Genomic DNA, 17,768 nt, shown 5'->3' with positions numbered 1-17,768 from the left:
TCCCTACTTGTGGCTTAAGAAAGTCCAGAATGGCCCAGCACCTTGGGACCTTGCACCCACGTGGGAGGCCCAGAAGAGACTCCGGGCTCCTGATCAGCACAGCTCTGGCCATTGCAGCCGCTTGGAGAGTGACTCAACAGATGGAGGATCTTCCTCTCTGTCTCTGTGACTTTCCAATATGAATAAAACAAATATATATATATTTTAAAGTAGATCTTCAGGTGTTTTTTTTTTGAACCCTATCTTTTCTGGATCAGTCCCACTAACAGTCTGCAGAACCCCAATTCTCTTAGAGCATGTTTTTGTGGAGGTGTTAGTGACTATGGATTTCATGTTGGAAAAAAAAAATGTCTGATACACCAACTTTTGCCGAAAACTGCTCCATTTTCACAAGTTATCTAAATCTGGGTCTGAACAAAGTCATTGGAAGTAACACTGTTCACGCTGGAATTGTCACGATGCTATTCTTGACGGTGAGTTCTTGAATATTTAAAATCATTGTAGGCGAGAACATGCTCTTAATAAATCCATTTTGAAGTTTAGCTTTCACATTTTTAACTGCAACTTTAATATTTATCTCTTAACTGCAAATAGTATTTACTAGGCATAAGGTTCACCCTCAAGTTACTGGTTGTCTAAATTGTCCATCTTCAGGCTGGCCGAACCTGGCATGTTAACACGCATCTATGCCAGTTCCAGTCCTGGCTGTTCTACTTATGCTCCAGCTTCCTGCTAGTGTGTCCAGGAAAGCCATACAAGATGGCCCAATGGACTTGGGCACATTCCATCATATGGGAGACCCAACTGGAGTTCCAGGCTACTGGCTTTGGTCTGTCCCAACTTGGTCTGTGTGACCACTTGGGGAGTGGATCAGTGGATGGAAGATTTGTCTTTTTCTCACCTTGCAAACTCCTGTAACTCTCTCTTTCAAATGAATAAGCAAAGCATAAAAAAAATGTACATCTTTCTTTTTCCTGACAGGAATGAGAATGAGTGAAATATAGTTTGATCACTTTGAAAAATACTCATGCTTATATTCTTATGAAATAATTTTGAGTGATATTATTTTCCACAAATAAATTCTTCATGCGCTGGGCACTTTTATGTATTGGAACATTTTTGTCTCCCTAGGAAATATGTCCCTACGGTAGTACTTATTGTATTAAATGTATTTTTACTGAACCATTTCGCATATCTGTGAAATAACTGATAGACTGATGCCATTTAGAGTGAATTATTAATTTTCTAAGTTACCATTCTTCTTTCAGTGTTTAAAAGTAGAGTTTATTCATTTGCTAGTCGACACAGGTAAACAAATGTTGAAGTGTGTATAAATGAAATGTCCAACTAAACAGTATTCTTGATTCTTTTGAAGACATTGTTAACAAAATAATTTGCAAAAAATCAGTTATCCAGCAACAGGGTAGAATCAGTGTTCAGCCTAGCAGTTAAGATGTCTGTGTCAGGTATTGGAGTGCCTGGGTTTGATGACTGCTTACTGCTCCTGACGCTCTGGCTCCTTGCTTTGTAGACCCTGGGAGAAAGCACTGATAGCTCATGTTCTTGCCACCTGTGTGAGGGAGCCAGCTTGATTTTCTAGCCCCCAACTGTAGCCTCAGCCCAGTGCCTGCTACTGTGGAAATTTGGATAGTGGACCAAGAGATGAGAATTCTCTGTCTCTCTGTATCTCAAATAAATCAACTAATGAAAGAGGGAAAGGTGAGGGAGTTTAAAACCTATCATTAAATATGGTGTTTGCCACTTCTTTTGGCTTCACTGGGTTCGAAATCTGCTTTGAGGCCAGATAAACATTCCAGCTCTAAGATGTTTGCGTTTCATAAGGACTTTGCCATTGCACTTTGGATGGGAATGAATAACAGAATGATACAGTCTGGTCAAACTTCTGGCAACACTGAAAATGTGTACAGACTACACCTTTGCTAAATTTGTTTCCCTGAAAATTAACCAGAGTAGATTACATAATACTTAACCAAAGCTAACACTTTTTACCTATTGGGGGTGAAATTATTGTCCATATAACACATTTTGAAGAAAAATTATTTGCAAGATGGTTAACCTTATTCTTTGCTGTATGTAATCTATTTTTTAAAAAGACTTTGAAAAGGTGAGGTGGAAGGAGTGAAGAGGAGAGGCAGGAAGAGACAGAGCAAGTGAACTAGAGACACACACACCCACATACCCACAGACACACACACACACACACACACACACACACACACACACACACACACACACACACAGAGATTGCTGGTTCACTCTCCAAATGGCCACAATGGCCAGTGCTGGGTCAGGCTGAAGTCAGGAGCCCAGCAGTCCAACAAGGTCTCACATGTGGATACCAGCAACTCAGCTACTTGGAACATCTTCTGCTGCCTTTCCAAGCACATCAGCTGGGAGCTGGATGGGAACCACAGCTTCAGTATGGGATGCTGGTGTCATAAGCAGGAGGATTAACTTGCTGTGCTACAACACCGGCCCCATAAAGCTTGGAAGATGAAAATGACTGGTTGGCCGATCAAGGATTGAACGCACTTTCTCATGGTTACATGAGGTTTCAGAAGAGTTTCTCTTCAGGCATGCGATGGTAGTGGGCGTGGAGGTGACTGTGGGGTGTGGGACAGAATGCTTCCCATTTTGCTTATGTTGAAGAATTATCCAGGGCATGGGTTAAAGCCCCACCACAGTGTTGCTGAGGCAGAATGTTCAGGGCAGAGGTAAAGGAAATTCATATTTTTAACAAGTCCTCAGGCTGATTCCTAAATATGACCAAGTGTGGAAAATATTGGATCATGGGAGAGAAAGTTCTGACTTTGAAATTGGACAGACTGAATTTGAACCGCATATAAGGAGCCATATAAATCTTGGCAAATTTCTCATGTAGGGGCTGGGGCATCAGATGAGTTCTTGTGTGTGTAAACTCTTTTTTTTTTTAATGGATACTAATAGCAAGATATCTGTGGTTTGATGCCTCAGGACTTATCAAAGTGAAAATGGACCAAAATTTCTCCTGCTTCCAAGACAGAGGGAGACGTATCCGTTCTGGGCTGATCATTCTGTTGCCCACCTCTTCTGCCCAAGAATCTTCTTGTCGGAATTAACTTCCCAGGCTGACGCTGCAGGCGGTGTTCTCTGATAGTGGGCATTTCTCACTGATGAAGTGTCATCTTTAATATCTCATTCTTCATTCTGTGTAACCACCCATTGTGGTATCCTCGCTCTTTCTATTTCAGAGGAGAATAATGCCTGTTTCTGAGGTTAACTCTGCTGGTTTTAGGCTCGCTCTTCTCTTTACTCAATTTAGCTTTATTCCAGGAATGCAATCGGCTGTGGCCACAACATCAAAAATACACCTCAGCAGGGAAACATCACGGACATGGATATTGGCCTTGTGTCCGTTCTCAGATGGCTTAAAGTTCTTTGGGTCTAATTCAGTTTTCTTGCCTTGGAATCTTCCTGCTAATGGCAAATTACCATGTTAATTAGCTGACTACCAAAACTGGCGAGGCAATGTCATTTTCTTTCTGTGGCTGACTCTGAAGTGTTGGGCCACATGAAGTTCTTACCTCCAAAGAGTGGCTTTCCAACTTCAGGGCCCAGTAACTGATGGGGGTGAGCGAGCCACCCGTGTTCCTTTCTCCTTCATGTACAGGATGCTCAGAGGAATCCTAGGAGTCTCTCTTTAAAAGACCATTGCTCCAAGAATTTGATTCACCTTCACTGAGTTCATGGAAAGTTTCTGTTTTTTAACTGTAGGATGGTGTAGGAGCCAGGAGAGATCTCTGGCCACAGACTCTAATGTCCTCCTCTGTACGTTCAGCTGCTGGGGGCCAGGTGCTGTGTGTGGTGTTTCGGCGAGAGGGAAGGCCCCTCTCCCCATAGTGTAGCCACTGGGAGGACCATCCATGCAGTGTCAGGGAGCCTAGCTCTTGAGCATAGCAGCACATGTGTGCAGTGGGATGCATTCTGATGAGTCACTGCACAGGGGAGGCTCTGGACTTGGATTCAAATACCCACTCCCTAACGGTAAAAATTGGAGAAGGTTCTCCCATTTGATTTAGTCCCCGGGGGGCTAGACGACTGCTGGCAAAGGGCAATTGTAAGTAATTTAGTAATGATTTCTGCGAACACCAAGAAAAAAAAAACACCGTAAATCTCCTCAAATCAGATTGGGCACAAGCACCAGCCAAAGATGGCATAACACTGCTTCCTGCTCCCTGGGCTCCTGGGTGTAGCCAACCTCTAAGGAGACAGAAGCCTCGCAACGTACTTGGGCACTAGGAAATGGATGAGGTATGATCCTAACCCTGAGATTTCCCAGCCAGGACCTGCAAACTCATGGTATAAGCAAGGCAGAACAGATCTGCAAAGCTAGGCAGATGGCCTAAAAGTCACACCAAGAATTGGAGGTGTTAGAGGGCCTGGAGGAGAGATCACACACTCAGGTGGAGGGCCCCTCGCCCACACACCCAGGTGGAGGGACCTCCTCCTTGCCCACACACCCCACAGGGGCACTGGCATTTGAGCACATCACTGGAAGAAGAGTAGCAAGTTGACAAGTTGCAAAGGAAGAGAGTGATGCTGTTCAGGCAGCGGGAATACAGTCTTGTCGAAATGCAGAGTGGAGAGATCATGTTGGAACATTCTAGAATACTTCAAGGAACTGGGAAATGTTCCACTGTGCTTTAGCAGAAGTCCAGGCCAGACACCTGGATGTGGTTGAGATCAGCTCTGCGTTTGGATGTCTGCCAGAGTCGTTTAAAGGGCCTTTAGCAAGAGGTTGACACCGTCAGAGTGTCAGAGTTGTAGTTTAGGAAGTCCAGCAGCTGTAGGATAATGTACAGGAGGAGGGCAACCCGGACACACCAGTGAGGAGGCTCTTGCTGAGGGAGGAGGAGGAGGAGTCATGGACTGTGAGCCAGGAAGAGGGGCTGGGATAAACACAGCAAGCCAAGTGCAGCAGGTGCAGGCAAAGGCAAAAAGGAGATACCCGTGCCGGTTTTGGAGTCTCAAAATGTAGCTCACAGGACTGAACATGCAGAGGCAGAGCCGAACCTGGTTGTGGCGAGAGGTGGTACCTTGGCACTGAGGTGGCCGTGGGCATCCTGGTGACCACGAAAAAACGAGTTGAGGGGAGACGAGGGGGTGTGGAATAACTGTGTGGAGTGGAAAGGGGACCAGGAGCAAGTTACAGTATAGGGCGAAGGACTGGGCTAAACAGGGAGAAAATGATCAGGAGACACTGAATGGATGCCTGGCAGTGTCAGGGAAAGGCGGAGCAGGTGGCAGGCAGCATGGGGGAGTATGGAAACAGCCAGAGACAGGCAAGGTGTGGTGGGGGAGCTGGGTGTGTCTTCCAACTAGAAAGTTCAAGTCGATCCTTCTAGGGAACGGAGACGCCTTACGTCCAGTCTCTATGGTTCATTACAATAGCGGCATCTCTAAACATTAGGACCCCCAGAAGGTGCCCATTTTCTTGTCCAGTGTAAATTAATCTCTACCACGAACACCCCGTGTCACTCCCCCTCCCCCCGTTGAGGGAGCAACCAGCTCGTCATCTTTAACTTTCCAGTTCAACGATTTTGCATGTATAGGTGAGCAAACGCTTAGTAAACCTACACACCCGCACCGGCTAAAACTCCTTCACGACCTCTATTTTCAAGACAAAATAGAGACCACGATGTATTTTATTCTACTCTCTCCTCCTATCACCTAAGAGATTTAAAACATTACAAACCCTGTATATATATTTTTAATCGTTAAAAGAGATCCAGAAATCAAACACACAGAGGAAGGAGACTTCGATTTGCCTGTTAACGAGCTTTCTGCCCTGGGGCCTTTTCCTAGGCATGGAGGAGGTGCCCAGAAAAATCCCAGGCGGATATAACAGAAACATCATGTTAGCAGGAATTTTCCTCGCAAGTGAGGCAGCTGTGCCAAGTCCGCCAACGTCGCGGCCCCAGGGACCTGCAGCCCCAGGCTCGGGACAGAATGAGGTAGGGCTGTAGGTCTCCAAAGCTTTGACCAGAGACACCGCCTAAGAGCTCATCTGCCTTTAAAAGGCAGGAGGGAGGGTAGCAGCCTAAGCCTTTAGATATGCGAAAGTGTCAAAGCAGATAGGGTTTATCGCCAACAATGGGACACTATCTCTAACGCTGTTGACAGTAAAAACAGCAGGGAAGACGGAGGCAGCGTCTCTAACGCGCTCCGGGAGCCTGCGGCTCGCGCGCCGCACCTCCGACCCGGCTCCGCGGGAGTGCGAACGACGTCCGCAGCGCTGCCGGCTTCACGGCGGGGCTCGCCTCTCCAGCCCGGCTGGCGTCCCGAGCCTCTCGGCCGCCGCCTGGTCCTCTCAGGACGCCGCCAGAGCGACGGAAACCGCCGGGACTCGGAGCCGGGTCGCTGTCCAGGGCCAGGCGCCGCCGAGCGGCCTGGGCGCGCCGTCCGCAGCCCGCGCCCGCGCCGTGTGTAGTCACAAAGGTGTGTTTGCTTAAACGCACGGCCCAGGTGTCCGCTCCGCCCCGAGGGTCTCGGCCGCGCGCGGGGGGCGACGAGGGCGGCTGGAGCTCTGCGGCCGCGGTGGCGGCGGGCCAAGGCGGCCGGGCTTCCTGCCCTGAGGGGCTAGGGAGCGCGGAGGGCGGGGCGGCCGGCTCGGGACGCGCGGCCGGTGGCTTCGGGGCAGGGTTGCGAGCGCTCTGCGCATTTTCCCTCCCCGCTAGCCTGCACTTGGCCGGCTCCTCGCCCGGCCTCAGCCGCCGGGACAGAGCGGCCGCGGGGAGGGCTCTGCGCTCGCCGACCAGCCGGCTGCCCAACACGGGGCAGCGGAACGGATGCTGCTTCCCCCCGCCACCCCGCCCTTCTCCAACCCCGGATTTCTGCAAAAGTGAAGTGGAAGACAGCCTGGGTGCGCGGCCCCGCTCCCCGCCTTGGCTGGAGCCTCGGCGGGGAGCGTGGGTGAAGTTACCCTGGGCCGGCTGGAAGGGAAGCGGGCGGCTGGGACCGCGCCTCCTCCGCCTTCCTCTCCACCCGCGTCCCCCCGGGCTCCGTGCCGCATTTCTTTGTTTTGAAAGCGCCTCCTCCGCCCAGAGGCTGTTCCCCCCGGCGGGCGAGCGGGCGGACGGCGTGGGGTGGTGGTGCGGGTGGTGGTGGTGCGGGTGGGGCCTCGTCCCGTGCGCCCCGCCCCCACTCAGCCCAGGACCCCCTCCCCTGTTAACATCTCCCCGGTTCCCCTTCTCCCCCCACCCCGCTGCGACCCACGAGGCGCGTCCTCACTTGTCGGACATCAAAGAGAGCCCGGGAACTGGAGGGGCAAGTTGAGGAGGGACCCCGACCCCCTCCAGGAGGCCTGGCTCGGCGGCCCGCCCCCTCCCGCGGGAACCCCGCCCGCGCCCCGCCCCCCGCGTCACGGCGGCCTGACATTCGCACAAGCCGCCCGGGCACCCGAGCCGGCCACCCACCCCCGCCGCCCCCGTGTCCGCCGAGTGCTCTATTTATGTTTCAGCCCAGCGATTTGCATGGGCCCCGCCCCCAGGCCCAGGTTCCCCCTATGGGAGCCCCGCCTCGGCTCCGACGTCAGGCAGGGGGCCACGCCTCTCGTGTCCGTACAAGGAGCGGCGGGCCCTAGATGGCAGCGTGGCGTCGCGACGGCGTGTGCGTGTCGCGCTTCCTTGTGCCGTTTATAGGGTCCCGGCACTTCCGCTGTCGGGTTAGAAGCGGCGCGGTCATGGCGGAGCGCGGACAGCAGCCTCCTCCCGCGAAACGGCTGTGCTGCCGGCCGGGCGGCGGCGGCGGCGGCGGCGGCGGGGGCAGCGGCGCGGGCGGCGGCTACAGCGCGGCCTGTCGGCCTGGCCCGCGGGCGGGCGGCGCTGTGGCGGCGGCGGCGGCGGCGGCCGCGGCGTGCGGGGGCGGCGCGGCGCTGGGACTGCTGCCGCCGGGCAAGACCCAGAGCCCCGAGTCGCTGCTGGACATCGCGGCGCGCCGGGTGGCCGAGAAGTGGCCGTTCCAGCGCGTCGAGGAGCGCTTCGAGCGCATCCCGGAGCCGGTGCAGCGCCGCATCGTCTACTGGTCGTTCCCCCGCAGCGAGCGAGAGATCTGCATGTACTCGTCCTTCAACACCGGGGGCGGCGCGGCGGGCGGCCCGGGCGACGACGGCGGCAGCGGCCCCGGCGGCGCGGGCGGCAGCGGCGGCGGCGGAGGCGGCGGCGGCGGCGCGGGCGGCGGTGGAGGTGGCGGGGGCTCCTCGTCCTCGCCGGCCGCCACTTCGGCCGCCGCCGCCGCCGCCGCTGCCGCCGCCGCTGCCGCCGCTGCCGCCGCCGCCGCCGCCGCCGCGGGTGCCGGGACCCCGTCGTCGTCGTCGTCGTTGTCGTCGGTCGGGGCGAGCGGGGCGGCGGACGGCGGCGACGAGACGCGGCTGCCCTTCCGCCGGGGCATCGCGCTGCTGGAGGGAGGCTGCGTAGACAACGTCCTGCAAGTCGGTGAGTCACGGGGCGTGTGCGTGTGTGTGTGTGCGTGTGTGTGCGTGTGTGTGTGTGAGAGATGGGGGGGCAGCCGTCTGGCGGCCGGGCCGTCCGTCCGTCCGTCAGTCCCTGGGGTGGTTGGGGGGACGGGACTCGGGCTCTCCCCAGCGGGCTCCGGCCAGGACTGTCCTCACGAACCCAGCGACCATTTCCTCCCGTCCGGTCTCCGCCCCGTGTCCCCGGACGGGCCCGGCGCGAGTGGGAAATGAATCAGCAGGACGCGCCCCTCGGCGGGATCGGCGGGGTGGGTGTCGGCGCCCCCCTGGGCCCCGCGCCCCGGTACCCGCCCTGCTCCCGGGGAGCGCATCCCGGAGGGCGCTGCGCGCCGGGTGGTGTTTATTTTTATTATTATTTTTTTCTTCTTGGTGGGGGAGCGGGCGGTGGGGTGGACGCGGACAAAGGCGCGGGCGGCCGGCCGGGCTCCCGGCGAGGCCGGTGTGGCGGGGCCGTGCGGGGCGGGGGAGGGGGCGCGGGCCGCACTAGACAATGCCGGCCGGGGCCGGCCGGGGCCGGGCTGCTCGGCGCTCCCCCCTCTCCCCCTGTCTGTCGCTCGCTCCTCTTTTCTTTCTCTTCCCCGCCCCCCGCGATCTGAGGGGAGGGGAATCCATTTAAAGCCGCTGGGCCGCAGTGGTGGCGGCCGCTCCTCCTCTCGGGGTTCCGACGGCCTCGGGTCCCTGCGGAGGCTGGCTGGCCCCGGAGGGCTCCGCCGGCGCCCCAGCTGCAGATACCTTCCTCTTTGCTCTCCTCGTCCGGCGCTCTGCTCCCCCTCAAGCCGCTCCGGAGGTAGCAAGCGGCGGGGGCTGCTGGAGCTCGTCTCTGGGGGGATCTCGCACCCCAAGGACGCCCCTTGATTCAAGGGCGCGCGAGTCCCCGAGGGAGCCGCTCGCATCCCCGTTTTGAGGGCGGCCGGCTCTGGTGAGCCCTCCGAGCGCCTCGGAGCTGTGTGCGCGCCGGGCACGGAGGGCTGGCCCGCAGCTCCCGCGCCCCGCTGCCCGCCTCGACCCGCACTTTGTTCCCCGGTTCAGGTTTATTTGTGCCCTCTTCTATGTTCTGTCACCCTGGGAAAAGGGGAAACCAAACAAAAGAGTTTCTTTATTTCTTTTCAGGGCTTGTAAAGTAGAAGATATTTGACAAAGGCGAGAGAAGGACTTGTGATTTAAAGCTGCACAGCCCTCCTTTCTGACAGAGTTTGCTCAGATACCCAGTTTAAAAGCCGCCCCGGCCCCCGCCCCCATGCTCCCAAATGTGCGTGTGTGTGTGTGTGTGTGTGTGTGCGCGCGCGCGCCTGTCCAGTTTTATCTCTTTCAGCCCTAGCGATGGGAATGTTGGAGGCAGAATGAAGAGAACAATACTGTAGTGAAACTTCCCTCTCCCCAGATTTCCCTCCCGATTCCAAATGGCGTATTTTCCACCTCCCTCCCATAGTAGTCTACTAGAAAGGGTGATGAACAGGCACCGCACTGAATGGGGGATAGATTTGGGAAGCATCTCTCTGCCTCTTTGATTTTTAATCTTTTCTGTCTTTTTGTAGTCAGTTCCTTTCATCTTTCTTTTTGGGAGAAGGTTGGGGGTCTGAGAGGGAGGGTAAGAGAGAATTAAGATTTGTTTTAATCCTGCCTGGTTAGTTTGAATTCTAATGCAATCTGCAGACGCGATTTTTTGCATGGTTATTTATTTCCACAGGCAGTCGGCAGTTCCCCAGTGCTACCTTGCCATGCTCGGCACCCTGTCATACTGTCTGGAGCAGGGTGAACCTTTGAGAGACTATCTCTTCCCCCTTACAAAAAGTCTGATTAACATCCTTTCAGGTTTCATGCTTTTTGGGGGGGAGTGGTGAGAGGTTTTTTTTTTTTTGTCAAATTGAAATGAATTGAATCAAATCTAGGAGTTCACTGTGTAACAAACTAGAGTCTACGAATTTTTATGGCTTGTCTAGCAGTGTCCAGAGTACACTCCCCCCTCAACACACCTCCCCGCCCGTGCGCGTGGGACCCTGCGGTGTGGAGCGACAGGGGAGCACTTGGTACAGGGGGAGGTTTTTAGCTGATTGCATTTTAGCCTGGAATTCACTGTGAAAATAAAGCCAAGGGGAGGTGAATAAAAGATGCAATCTTCTCTAGCAGACAGACACGCAGCGTGGGCTTTGCCTGCTTGCATCCGTGGAAGAGGCCTGCATGAGTGGCTGTCAGAGAAAATAGTAACTTTCTGAATGGTCCGCAGAGGGGAAGGAAGCCCCTGAATGGAGCTGATGTGAGTCCGGGGATGCTTCTGGAAGAGTTGACCACCACTTTGGAAATACTTACATACGTGCTAAACAAGTGCTGTACAAATTGTGGAAAGTATTCTGTTTTCCCTGCTGAGTTGGGCCAATTTCCTTAACTTCCAAGTTGCATTACTTGTTGTGCCAGTCGGCTTAGTGCTGGAAGGCTGGCAGTTGGCACTGTGAGAAAAACTTACGACCAGCTTTTTTTTTTCCGATTTGTTTTGTCTTTGCCTCCTTGACTAAGGGCATGGAGATGGCTAGATTAGCCATCTAATTTAGCTTCAGATGGTGGATTGAATTTATGCACACACCCAAGAAGCTTATTTCATAGTTGTGAGTTGAGGTAGATTTTTGTTTTTTTGTTTCAGAACCTGAGACGGAAAAGGACAGTATACGGTGTTGATAACACCGTAATCAATTTTTGTGGTGGTGTGAAAATGCAAGCTTGTTGACACCGGAAGCGTTCATTGGCTTGTGTAGAGATGACTAGGTTACAGCAATAATAGGGAAAGTCTGCTTGTTGGACTTGATTTTCCGCCTATGCTGTTAGAGGGCATCCGAATACTGTGCAGAACAGTTGTGGCTTGCCAGGAATTACACCCGCTGGTGCTTGTGATTTTTCAGCTCCTTAAAAGAAACTGAAAGCTTTGGAGTGATGATCTCTGTAAGCGGAGCTGGCCCTCAGTTGATTATGGCGAAATTTTAAAGGTAGTGCAATTAACTCATTTTTTGTTAAAATGATAGTTTGGAAGGTGTTGACATGTCAGTACTGTTGACTGTTTAGACCAAAGTTCCGTCAACATTTTTCTATATTTTTGCTTGGGAAAGCTTCCTTGGTATTGTCTGGAACTCAAACTGTGTAGAAATGTGTATATAAAATCAGTTGGATTAGAAACAAACATTTCCGTAGTGCTGAAAACATCACACCATTTTATGTAAGCATCTAAACAGGATGAATACATTGGATTGGAGGCTGGCAGAAAACTCCTGAAAGTATGTCAGAAAAAAAGAGATGAGCAGCCCAACAGAAAATGCAGAACACATTGAGACAAAGAAGCACAAATGATTAATAAGCGTGCCGATTTTCACTCTTAAATAGACACAAGTAAAAATGAGATGTCATTTTCATGTACAATGTTGTAGATGATGAACAGGATCTACACTACCCAGAAATTGGGGTTGGGGGAGTGCCTGCCTGCTGCTTGCCACAGTCTTCCTGTGCCATTTCTAGGAATTTATCTTCTGTGTAAAATTGATATCCTTGCATAAATGGTGCTCATTGCAGCATGGCTTGGAAATGCTGAAAAGCTGGAATCAATGCCTGGCTTTCTGTTAGGAGGAAACTGGTTAAGAAGTGTTCAATGTAATATGATACAATGGTGAAAAATATAAAGGATTTGTATTTACGATCGGGGAAAATGATCAGAATGCATCATTTAAACACAAGTCTGAAACTTCACGTCAGATGCTGCAGTTGTGTGTGTGTGTTTATGAAGATGTCTGGAAGATGCAGGACAGTCCAGTAAATGGACAAGATATTTGACTTTCACCTTATGTCTCTTTTATGGATGTATGTTTCTAAAACAAAAAAATTGTAATAAAGACACTTAAGTCATCCTTACGAGTTTTAAAATTTTATTGTTTGTGTTTGCATGTGTTTCTGTGTGTCGAAGTAGGTGAGTGCATGTCCTTATGAAAGCAGGATGATTGTTCCTTTTTGGTTGCTGTTTCGAAAGACACAGATTCCTAATTTGTGGCTAAATAGCCATTTTAAAGGTTTATTTGCCCACTTGAAAGGCAGAGTTAGAGAGAAAGGATGAGGCAGATCTGTCTGCTGGCTCACTCCCAAAATGGTTGCAGCTAAGCCAGGCGAAGCCAGGAGCCTGGAACTCCATGGGGTCTCCCAGGCATGGGTCCTGTCCTTCTTAGGCTGTCAAAAGGAGAAGCTGCCAAGATTCAAACCATTGCCCTAGTGGTGCGCCCAGTGCCTGCCTCCTAAATAGTCACTTAAAAAGTCAGAAGTGTTTAAGCAAAACCAGTCTTTCTATTGTATGATGTGTAAGGAGATTAGTTTTAATAAAACTTTCTTTTGGTAGTTACTTTTCTGGGGTTTAGGGGGCAATTGTCCAGATTTCTAACACTTTGGCAAGCATACAGTCTTACCATCTTTTCAGATTCATAATTTAACATTTTGTGTCTTTTAGGAGTGATGAGGCAGTGAAAGGGAATTGGTACTAGAATGAATATGAGTAAGAGTCTCATAACACATTGACCTGCTCTCTGAGTATTTCAAATTCTTCACAGATCAGAGATTACTATATAAAGATGTTATTTTAAATGGACTTCCAGAATTATTTTGATTGATTGATGATGGTACATTTCATTGACTATTTTTCAAGGTTAATATAATAGAGAACAGTTTTGAACTGGATCCTACACTGTTTCTGCTTTTGACTTTTGAAATAGTACCCAAAGGAACTTTGACACCAGTCCTGTATGTTTGATTTATTTAGTTGATTTTTAGAGCATTTGTTGTATTTATTGAGGAGGCACAGACAGGGCAAGAGAGACAGATGTAGATATAGATATAGACCTCCCAAAGTGTGGTTTACTCACTGCTGCAGCAGTCAGGACAGAGCCAGTTTGAGCCAGGAAGGTGGAATTCAATGCCAGTTGCTCACATGGGTGCCCGGAACCCAGTGTGTTGAGCCATCACCTGCAGATTCCCTTGGAGCAGGAGATCTGGGTTTGAACGTGGGCACTTCAGTGGAAGTCACAATGACATCTTAACCACTGAAGCAAATGGCAGATGTTACAGTCAGTTTTGTAGTTTTTTCAGTTTCTGATAACTCCTCAACATTGTTTTGAGGAAAGTTAAAAAATTCAGTTTTAGGTGAAAAGTACTTAGAATTTGGTGTGATAGGGCCCGGTGGCATGGCCTAGCGGCTAAAGTCCTCGCCTTGAATGCCCCGGGATGCCATATGGGTGCCGGTTCTAATCCCGGCAGCTCCACTTCCCATCAAGCTCCCTGCTTGTGGCCTGGGAAAGCAGTTGAGGACGGCCCAATGCATTGGGACTCTGCACCCGCGTGGGAGACCCGGAAGATGTTCCAGGTTCCCGGCTTCAGATCGGCATGCACCGGCCCGTTGCAGCTCACTTGGGAAGTGAATCATCGGACGGATCTTCCTTTCTGTCTCTCCTCCTCTCTCTGTATATCTGACTTTGCAATAAAAATAAATAAATCTTTAAAAAAAAATTTGGTGTGATAACCCTTTTCTGGGGTGTTATTCCAGTGAAGTGTCAAGTATTAGACAAAAGACTTTTTGTAGCCCAAGCATGTCAATATTGGAAAGTTGAACTGTGGATTTGGTTAAGCAAACGTTTTGACGTTTTTCCCTTTGCTTCAGTCTTGAATTTCTTGTTGAAAGGTTGTGTTACGAGCACCCCCTTGGGTGGAAAAGTCCATCACACTTTTCCCTCCATTTTGCATTGGATTTCTTCCCTCCTGCAGATATGAGACTTTGATGCCTGCCTTTTTAAGAATTTCAGATGCAATAAGAATTGGCAATTAATCGGACAGTTCAGGTCATTATTGTAGTGAGCAAATCCTTGATTATTTTGAGAGTGTTTATTTTGGGCTGCTTTTCGCAATGGGTAATCAATTGCTATCTCAAGTCTTAACTCTGAATGTTTCAGCAAAGATACAGACCAGCATCTCCTCACACTCAGGTTAAGGGTTTGGTTAGGGCCTGGTGCAGTGCCTCGGTGAGCTCATCTTCCCCCCTCAGGTGGTAGGATCCTATATAGGCACAAGTTCCTGTTCTGGCTGCTCCATTTCCAGTCCTGCCCTCCGTAGCTTGGGAAAGCAGTCTAAGATGGCTACAGCCTTGGGACCCTGCAGCCATGCTGGAAGAAGCGCCTGGCTTCTGGCTTTGAATCGGCTCAGCTCCAGCTGTTGTGGCCACTTGGGGAGTGAATCAAGGGATTGGAAGCGCTTTCTCTTTCCTTCTGTCTGTAAATATGCCTTTTGAGTAAAAATAAAATCTCAAAAAAAGTTTGGTTTCTTAAGAATGTGTGGTTTCAGTTAGTAATGTGTTCAGTCAACAAGATGGCAATGCAGGAATGACATGTTCAGTCAGCTGTCCCACTTAAGCATTACATGACTGGAGCGTCACTGTTTCCACATGCTTACATGATTTGTTGGTGTTAGACTAGAAGTTTTCTTCAGTGATGCAAAATAAATTTGATACTTTATTGTGAGAAGTGTGATAAAATATACGTATGATAAATTTGTTTTATCTTCAGCATTTTAGAAGGGAAGTCATTAAATTCCAAATTTGAGTTAAGCTGACTAGTGGCACAAATTTCATAGAGAAGAAAGCAAACATAGGTAAATATAAATCTATTAGAAACAAAAACAATTTGGAGAAATATTTCAATTTTTTAAAATTTTGTGAGTCAGAAAGGGTTTGGGATGGATCAGGGGAGGAGAGAGAAAGGAAGATAGGAAATTCTTGGTTTGGCTGGTTCACTCTGAAGGCGGCTACAGTGGTCAGCCCTGCACCGGGGCTGAAGCCAGGAGCTTTGTCTGAGCCCCCCCATAGGGGTGGCAGGGACCCAGACACTTGAACTACCCTTCACTGTTTTCATGTCATTAGCAGGGAGCTAGACTGGAAGTGAAATAGCTCGGGCACAAGCCAGTGCTCATATGTCCAGTTGGAGTTGGCATTACCCTGTATGCCAAGGTGTAGGCCTCTGGACAGTCTTTTAAAAAATGGTAATCTATGTGAAACTCACAAAACTACCTTAGTTACTTTGTAAGTTGTTGTGTTTTAAGAAATGGAGGTTATTCACAGTAAAAAGCCCAAATTAGTTTTCATGGCTTGTTAATTTTTTGTCATGAATATTTGGGGAATACTTTGAATTTGAAAACATGAGTGTTTCCTCCTCAACGTCGATGGGAAGACCATTTCCTTCTGAGAAACCAGTGTCAATAAGTTGGAGAAAAATGTCCCATAGTCTTTTTGTATGAACAGGTACTGTTTCTCAGTCCCAGCCAAATTCTCAAAAGCGATGTGTTGGTTAGATTTATTGAGGGAACAATCCAGGATATTTTTTTTTAAAGATTTATTCATTTTATTACAACCAGATATACACAGAGGAGGAGAGACAGAGAGGAAGATTTTCTGTCCGATGATTCACTCCCCAAGTGAGCCGCAACGGGCCGATGCGCGCCGATCTGAAGCCGGGAACCTGGAACCTCTTCCGGGTCTCCCACGCAGGTGCAGTGTCCCAATGCTTTGGGCCGTCCTCAGCTGCTTTCCCAGGCCACAAGCAGGGAGCTGGATGGGAAGTGGAGCTGCTGGGATTAGAACCAGCGTCCATATGGGATCCCGGGGCTTTCAAGGCGAGGACTTTAGCCGCTAGGCCACGCCGCCGGGCCCAGTCCAGGGTATTTAAAAACCAATTTCTCCTTTTAGTTTTTGCTTTAAGTGTCCTGTTACCTGCTAGTATGTATGTGAACTTCAATTCTTTGAAAAGAATGATGCCTCAATTTTTTTTTTCATCTAGAAAAGATTTAAAATTTTGGCAAGAATGCATTGTGGAATCTGCTTGTCATTTAGATCTCAGATGATTGAAAGATTGACTCTCAGTTGATAGTAAACTGTTGTTAAGGCCATGCTTAATGCTACATGTCTGTGGAATTCTTAAGTGGATTAGTTTTGTGCCAGCTAATACATGTATATATTTTCATTGAGCAGAAAAGGAGACAAATGAACTCAGGTGAAGTTTCAAGTATCACCATCCTCAGATGTTCTCTATTGACCTTTGTGTACTAATGCATTGTTTCATCTCCTAAAATATATCTAGAAGAGAAAGCTGTGTTAATAAATAAAATATTCTACAGAATGATATTTTAGAGAAGAAAAAATACCATTGATGCCAGCTTTTCTCATGTTGCTGATGGGAAAACTGAGGCCTGAACATGTCAAACCAGTTGTCCACAGTGGCGGAGTAGCCACTGGTTTTCCATTGCATGGGCTGGCTTTCTGTTTGCATGCAGTACTGGTCAGCTTCCGAAATTGGAACCAAGGATGTCTTGATTAAATAGACCAATGGAGATGTTGTTTGACTAACATTTTGTTGACTGTTAGACGACACTTCAAGGCAACATTTTAATTCCAGGCCAAATTCTCTTTTTTTAAAGATTTATTTATTTATTTTTTCATTACAAAGTCAGATATACAGAGAGGAGGAGAGAGAGGAAGATCTTCCGTCCAATGATTCACTTCCCAAGTGAGCACAACGGCCGGTTCTGTGCCGATCCGAAGCCAGGAGCCAGGAACTTCCTCCAGGTCTCCCACATGGGTGCAGGGTCCCAAGGCTTTGGGCCATCCTCGACTGTTTTCCCAGGCCACAAGCAGGGAGCTGGATGGGAAGTGGAGCTGCCAGGATTAGAACCGGTGCCCATGTGGGATCCCGGATTGTTCAAGGTGAGGACTTTAGCCGCTAGGCCACTGTGCTGGGCCCCAGGTCAGCTTCTAATGGTGGTTTAAGTTCAGCAGTGAACTTGTCATGCTAAAAATGAGATAGTAGAAAACATTTGTAGATAATTTGAAACCTGGAGGAATGTTACAAGACTCAAATTCAGGAAAAATTAGGATTGTTAATTGTACAAAAATATTACTTTTGTGTGCTAATGATATATGAGGATAGCTATGTAGCAAAGACAAAAATACTTTGCAGAAAAACAGAAGTGTTAGTGCCCAATAAGAGGTTTGATCTGACTTTAGGGTATTTCTGAAAACCTGCTCAGGGGGTTTGTATACATCTTACTACTCTGTCTGCATTTCTCTCCCTTGTCACAAATGAATGCCATAGCTGTAATCCTGCAGGATAGATGTCCCTAAAACAAGAGTGCATTTTTAAATACATTTAATTGATGCAGCCTCGACACTTTGATAATCTCA

At 49.6% G+C, this 17,768-nt stretch overlaps 1 protein-coding gene across 1 annotated transcript in view; it reads left to right on the top strand.

The window, feature by feature from the left end:
* Nucleotides 1-7,720: 7,720 nt before the first annotated feature.
* The window catches only part of ZSWIM6 (zinc finger SWIM-type containing 6), a 167,482-nt gene continuing 157,434 nt past the window's right edge, over nt 7,721-17,768 (top strand). Inside the window, exon 1 of the mRNA XM_004583807.3 lies at nt 7,721-8,492. Within this exon, the coding sequence (XP_004583864.3) occupies nt 7,742-8,492 (751 nt within the window). The 5' untranslated portion in view covers nt 7,721-7,741. The remainder of the gene's footprint in view (nt 8,493-17,768) is intronic.

The sequence above is a fragment of the Ochotona princeps genome, chromosome 23 (genome assembly GCF_030435755.1).
Source record: "Ochotona princeps isolate mOchPri1 chromosome 23, mOchPri1.hap1, whole genome shotgun sequence".
Taxonomy (NCBI): Eukaryota; Metazoa; Chordata; class Mammalia; order Lagomorpha; family Ochotonidae; genus Ochotona; species Ochotona princeps.
The sequence above is the reverse complement of the archived record's forward strand: the minus strand, read 5'-3'. Positions and strand labels throughout refer to the sequence as shown.